General features: G+C 27.1%; 1 protein-coding gene across 1 annotated transcript; it reads right to left on the bottom strand.

Annotated features, from left to right (window-relative positions):
* Positions 1-1774: 1774 nt before the first annotated feature.
* Positions 1775-4027, bottom strand: LOC122514925 (cytochrome P450 4C1-like). Its single transcript, XM_043632071.1, is given in 11 exon segments — positions 1775-1974; positions 2062-2238; positions 2338-2458; positions 2461-2511; positions 2615-2683; positions 2764-2870; positions 2976-3045; positions 3159-3285; positions 3376-3445; positions 3525-3701; positions 3959-4027. Coding segments are annotated over 10 exon segments (1071 nt in total). The 5' UTR covers positions 3640-3701; positions 3959-4027; the 3' UTR covers positions 1775-1810.
* Between the last annotated feature and the right edge of the window lie 3239 nt (positions 4028-7266).

Raw genomic sequence — 7266 nt, 5'->3', positions numbered from 1 at the left:
AAATAGTATATTAGACAGTAAAGATTTGTAACGAAATATTTGATTCGAATTTATAACTTTCATATTTCCTTCCTTTTATATTTGTTTAAATGTATTTTTCTTCTCACTTTTTTCAATTAGTTTAATCGCATTACTTTAGAGACGAAAATTTGCGTATTCTATGATACAATTAATACAGACTTTTCATTGATATTATTAAAACTTGTTTTAACCATAACGTAACTCTGACGCTTATATGTGCCCATAATTATGAAAGTGGTCTAAGTCATATATTTCTTGTTTCGAGATATTTAAAGGAATTCATTTGAACATTAAATGACTTCTATACAATATTGAAATAACAAACACTATCTAACGATTCACTTTTGACAATATCGTGAAAATATTACATTGAATTAATTTAGTTTAAAATAATGTGTTGTGAAATAACTAATAAACTTATTTTTTGAAGTTATACTTCTTTTGGCGCGTTGGGAAAAATGTAATGAGAGTAATTTTTTTCCGAGCATCTGTAAAAACGACACCATGAAAAGTTTGTCGGTATTTACGAATTGCGGCAAGCGATTTCAAATTTACGGCATGAAGTTGTTTTCTCTTTTTTTCTTCCCCTTTTTTTTCTCAAACGGGTCACCCATCCAAGTACTAATCGTACTTAGCGCTGCTTTACTAAAATGATCGAGCGGGAAGTAGTTCTATCACCGCGCCATGGCTGTTGACGCATAAAGTAATACGATATATCTCCCTTACACTTAATGTGGACTGATATCTAAAATTTTATATTTTTTTTTTATTCTATTTTATTCTTTCTTATATATATATAATAATTATTTTTTTCTTTAAGTTATTTTTTTCTTTGAAGTTTTTTTTTAAGTGATTTTTGAGGTTATTGAGGATATATTCGTTTTGGTACGGCAAAGAAGTATAACTTCTTATGTGCGTACATAAGTACACACACCAGTTCTTTGCATGAAATATTTAATGATTAAAGTATATATAATTGTTATTTATTATTATTAAAGTTGTATATATTTTTATTGTGTTTACTAGGTAAAAAATAAAATGATAGCTGTTATTCTACAAAATAATCGTCTCTAAATATTTGCGCAAGATTTTAAAATTTTATTATATATTTCTAATTTTCTTTGTGATAACTTTCGTTCTTTTCCTTTATATAATTAAAAATTAATAAACGTTAAAAAATTTTTTTAAATTTATAGATATAAAAAACTAATAAAAAAAAAGTTCTCCCAGAAGAATCGAACACTAAACCTATCGATGCAACAGACGAGAACACTATTACCTAAGCAATTACGTCCCTTAATATATAGTTGAATTTATAAGAATATAAGCACCGTAATAACAGAATATTAACAACGTTCGGACCGTGAGAGTCGTTCCACGAAGATGCAGAGGAAAGAATCATTCTTCTCACTCAAAAGAAATACCTTTATATGACATTTAAAAATAAACATATGTGCGTGTGTGAGGTGTGTGAGGTGTGAGGTGTGTGAGGTGTGATACTTTGACTTCTAGGAATAAATTCAAATATCCTCATTATAACCAATTTACCGATAAAAGTAATTTAAGTATCACTCGAGTTATTTTGTAATATACTGAATTTTTATTTTGATGTGCTTATTTTTCAGTCTATTTGTGAAATTGCATCTTTTATAGTTAGGAATACGAATACCGATATCCTAATAAAAAAACCAGAAACGTATAGTATTAAAAATTTATTTTTAATTTGTACAATTAATTATATATTACAATTGTTTGATTAGTAACATAATAATGACAACAATGATAAATATTATCTCTTTTTAAATCTCAGGAATATAGTTTCAGCCGGTTTCGTAGTAATACTGAGCTTTAGGTTAACATTTTCCACTGGTATAGGTTCGTCTATTTGAACAATAAATTTTCTCAATACAGTAGCAGCTATTGCCTTAATTTGAGTCATGGCAAATATTTGACCTGAAAAAGCAATATTCAATAAAAATGTACTTAGCCGATCGACTGTTTAGAATACTATTTCAAGAATGCATAAACATGTGCTTTTACCTATGCATCCTCTTTTCCCAATGCTGAACGGAATAAAACATTTAGAGTTATATTTTCCTGGTAAAAACCGATCCGGGTTAAATCTTAAGGGATCAGCCCAATATTTACCATTTCGGTGTAGTGAAAATATCATAAAAAATACCTGACAGTTTTTTGGTAATATCACATTGTCGTTCACTTAATAAAATAAATAAATACATATTATTACTACATAAGACTGTAATGTCAGTAGAAAAAAAAAATAAACAATAAAAATTTTATTATATATAAAAATACCTTTTGTATCGCGCTGTAGTGTTCGCCCAATAAGTAGAGCAGGTGGGAAAAGACGTAACGTCTCCTTGATGACTTGTTCTAAGTATTTCATTTTCTTAGTATCTTCCATTGTAATAGGAAAATTATAGGATCGCTTGAGTCGTACATATCGTACAACTCTTCGTATACTTGATTCTGGAATCGAAAAAGCCAAATAGATGATACAAGTTTTGCATGAAAATATAATTGATTTTTAAAAGATATTAAATAATAATGCATAAGTGGTATTTGAGCGTACTTGAATGTCCGGAAACGTGGCTAACATTAAAAATAAAAATGTTAGCGTATTAGTGGTAGTATCACTTCCCTAAAAATAAATACAAATTGTTTTTTACTCTTACTGAATGAAAAAAAAATTTTAAATAATCTTAAATGAATTCATCTTTCTGTAAAAACCATTGTATTTATTTCATCACGAATATCTGCCTCCGAATATTCTCCAGTCTCGTAAAAGGATTTAAATATTGCATCTAAAAATGGACTGGTATCTTTTTCTTTATTTAAAGGAGAATAATAATATTTTATTTATTGTTATTATAAAAGGTATTCATCCATAAATTCATTACTAAAAGAATATTTTTTAAAATGATTATTCTTACTTGCATGTGGATCTTTTCCTTCCCGGGTAAAGTTATCTTCATTCATTGAATTCTTCTTTTTCCTTATAATCTTAACGAATATAAAAGTTATATATACATGAATAAATTATTATTTTATTTCAAACTAATATATTTTTTGATATTTGACAATTTAAAACAAAAATTGTTTCTTGGTATTTTTACCTCGTTTGTTATTTTATTTAAGGGGGAAAGAATTTCTTGTAGCCGTTTCCCCATAGATGAATTGTTAAATATAATATTTGGATGTAACCAGAATTTCATTGCTCTTGTTACAGTTATGTCCATAGCTCTAAATAAAAATAAAATTCACAATAAGAAGACGAATATTCAATAATATTAGATTATATTATAAATTTAAAAATATTCTTCTCATTATTACTCCGACATATATTCATCAAGTTTGCAATCCGGATTGCTCTGCAAATTTAAATCACTTTCCAATAGGCTATCTGTCAGTACAAAAAAAACAATTTTTAGAAAAAAAATTTAATGTGTCCATCTATATTTTTTAGAATTCCCAAATCTTACCATATACTATATCCAGCGTACATAAATGTACGTAATGCATAATGTCTACGTTTTTTCCGTTTGTAGTTTCTAAAATATTAGCTAGTCTGTTAGCATTTTTTATCATTGAGTCCATATACGTCGAAACTTCTTTGAATACTGGATTTAAGATTGTTCGATGAATGTTCCATATTGATGCTATAAATACGAGAATATTTCTTAATTTAAATATTTATAGTATATTTTTTATATATTTATTAATTAATAAATAAGAAAAGAGAAATTCTCATATATTCATGTGTAGGTGTGTAGGCATTATATGAAATCATAAAAAAAGAAAACTATTTTAATTAGCAATCGTCTAAAAGACATATTTAAAAAATACTGTATTACAGTAGGGTATACATAGTTTTTTTTTATTAATTAAGAAGAAAGCATATGAACCTATAGTTTACCTGGTGCAGTAGATAATCCATCACCTACAAGATTTTTGAAAAAGAAATATAGAGAACTTTTTTCATAACCGTTAGAACTTTTGATAGAATCTAAAAAGGAAACAAAAAATTAATGTAAAGAAAAGCCGAAATAAAAAAAATCTTATTCGGGGAAATCGTTTCTAAAGAAGTGCAGTAAATTTGATAGATCTTACCTCAATATTTTCAGGATCATCCAAGACTACGACTAATTTTGGGCCAATCCACAGTAGCCACGGCGAAGAATAGATTGTGGATAATTTTATTATTTTATGAGTTATATCTAATTGTAAGACAAATTTATTGAATAGAAGTCGCATAAATATAGATATTATAAATAATAAATAAAAGTATACCTTTCATATCACCAAGTAATATATTCAGATTTCCAATCAGAGGATAAGGCTTTGGACCTGAGCATTTTTTTATCAATTTATGTTCACGAAATTTATCTGATATATATTTGATTAAATAAAATAACAGTATCATTATTGCTATTGGAGTAATAAATTTAGTAATATACAACATGTTTAGTTTAACAAATTATAAATTATAAAACAACTTAAAATATTATTAAAATACTTCTGGATATTCTCTTGTATGCTAAGAACAGATATTAAGTTGATACTCCGCAGTGACTACTTGCATCTTTTGTGTCTTAACAGAAACTAAGAAAGAAACATCAAACGGGAGCCTATTTAAGCAAAACCATTATAGTACTTTCAAGGATTCAAGGTTTCAAGGATACCTTTTTCATTTATTCCGTGCATAATAATACTATTTTACTTAAATAGAAGAAGTTAATCGGTGTTATAAACATAGTTTCTTCGTAAAGAAATCTTCTTTTTTTCCTTTTTCTCCGTTTGACTTTGAATTATGCTAATAAAGTGGATAAACGAGATACATTAAATGAGATGCAAGAAGTGTTTGGATTCTAGGTCAGATTGGAATGACTTTATTTTACATTATTATTATATAAAAGTGCCGATTAGTTTTAATTATTCGAGAAAAAAATACATAACTTTCCTTATCTTATTGAAATGTTAAATTAATATGCAAGACAAAGTTTTCTTTTTTTATCGCGTCTTTTTTTGCACGATTTGTTATTTACTTCTGTTACGTGTTTTATTACACTACCTTGTCTGATAATGATTCAATAGAAGTCTGATAGAAAATTATTGTTACATAAAAACGTAATAGTCCGGGAGCCTGTGGCCATCAAACGGAATGTCATTTACCAAAATCCAAAATTCATTCAGTCAATCTCTCATAACTACTATACATTAGGCGGAAACTAACTAAACTCGGCGGCGGTGGTCCACATGACGTCACTTAGGTAGCATAGTTACAAAATTTAGACCAACTTCAAGAGCATTTTACCAAGACTGTCATCTGGATATTTTATTTTCTACTATTATTATTATTAAAAAAAATAATTGCAGACAATTGTGAAAGTTTTGAAGTTACAGCAAACACTTTTGAAAGTGGCAAAAAAAAAAACAAGTATCAAATGTATTTTAACAAATCTAAACTTTCCATGTTATTTATTATAGTATTAGGAGCCTACATTTTATACGGTAGACATGTTTTACGGTATCAAAAGATAAAATAATAACATACCGGGAGACAACGAAACCTTATCTACAAACAATAGTAAGTATGACAGTATAATGACGATAATAATATTATAATTGAAATTTGTATTTGTATTTTTTATTCGTTTAAAGCAATATACGAATTTGATAAAAGAAAGTAAGAGTTGTTTACGCTATTAAGAAATAATATATTTTCATATCTATAACAAATTTATGTTTTCTATCCATCAATGTTATCTTCGGAATCATTTCCATCATACAATGAATTTTTATTATCTACTCAATTGATTTTTTCAACACGTCGAGCACTTCGCGAATTCTTAAGAAAATCACCGTCAGGCCACGCGCGTTACTTATATCAGTATAAAAAAAGAGCAGTTTTTTCAACAGTGACTGACGTGGAACTCGACGTGTTAAAAATGAAATTCAAATTTTTAAATTGAACCAATCATATTTTTAAAAAAATTGAATTTATAAAAATTAGAAAAAAAAGAAAAAGGAAATTAAATAGAACTTTACAAAATTATAAATTTAATTACGTTCACTATATACGTTGCACTCTGTACCAACGTTCCAAAATATACTGGAAAAATATTTGCCATAGAACCGCTACTGTAATGAACTGCAAAAAAAAGAATGTTATTTGAAGTAAATACAATAATACTGTATCATTGAGAATAGAAAAAAAAGATCTCTTTTTGCTCTATATGGTATAGTTCTCATATACATGGCTATTTACTATTTTCTCTTCTTCTTCCTCTTTTTTTCTCTCAAAGCGGGTCACCCATCCAAGAACTAATCGTATACTCAGCGCTGCTTTACTTAAATAATCGACGAGCGGGAAATAGTTCTGTCACCGCGCCATGGCCGTTGACGCATAAAATAATTCGATATATCTCCCTTATATTTAGTGTAGACAGATATCCATATTTTGATATTTTTTTATTCATTCTTATAATATATAATATATCGATCGATTGAAAATATGTTTCCTTCCTTTTTTTTGTTAAATAAAAAATAATAAATAATTAGTAGCTTATATTCTCATACTTCCAATCTTCCCCCTTTTACCTGGTCACGCTATATATATTTACAATACATAAATAAATAAATGAATAAAAATATAATAACAAAAGAAAAATAATCGGCTTACATTAGCTAATATTATCAATTATCAACCAGGGAGGGGAGAACAGGTTTCTTTATCAACTATATTCTATGCAAAAAGAAAATTATTAATAACAATTATAATAATAATAATAATAATATAATAATAATAAAAATAATGAAAAAATAGACAAGGAAAATTAAAAGTAACAAGGAAAATTATTAATGATAATATAATAATTATTATTTTTTTTTTAAGTAATTTCTTGAAGTTTTTTTGAGGTATTGAAGTTATATTCGTTTTGGTACGTCAAAGAAGTATAACTTCTTACGTGCGTACAGAAGTACACACACCAGTTTTTTTTTTCATTTTGACTTAGACCACTTCATAATAATCTGCACATAATTAATCTGCACCATTAAGTTTAATACACTCTTTTTTCTACGTCTAGAATACCCTAAGTTGTTCGACAAATCAACCATCTAGGTGCATATAATTTCGTACATTGTTTTATCAATATACTTCTTTTTCTTAACTAAGAGCTTATCAGTTAAATGCTATCAATCTAATATGCAATAATTCTTGGT

Source organism: Polistes fuscatus, unplaced genomic scaffold (assembly GCF_010416935.1).
Source record: "Polistes fuscatus isolate 324 unplaced genomic scaffold, CU_Pfus_HIC Scaffold16, whole genome shotgun sequence".
NCBI lineage: Eukaryota > Metazoa > Arthropoda > Insecta > Hymenoptera > Vespidae > Polistes > Polistes fuscatus.
Note: the sequence above shows the minus strand (reverse complement) of the source record. Positions and strands in the feature narration are given on the sequence as shown.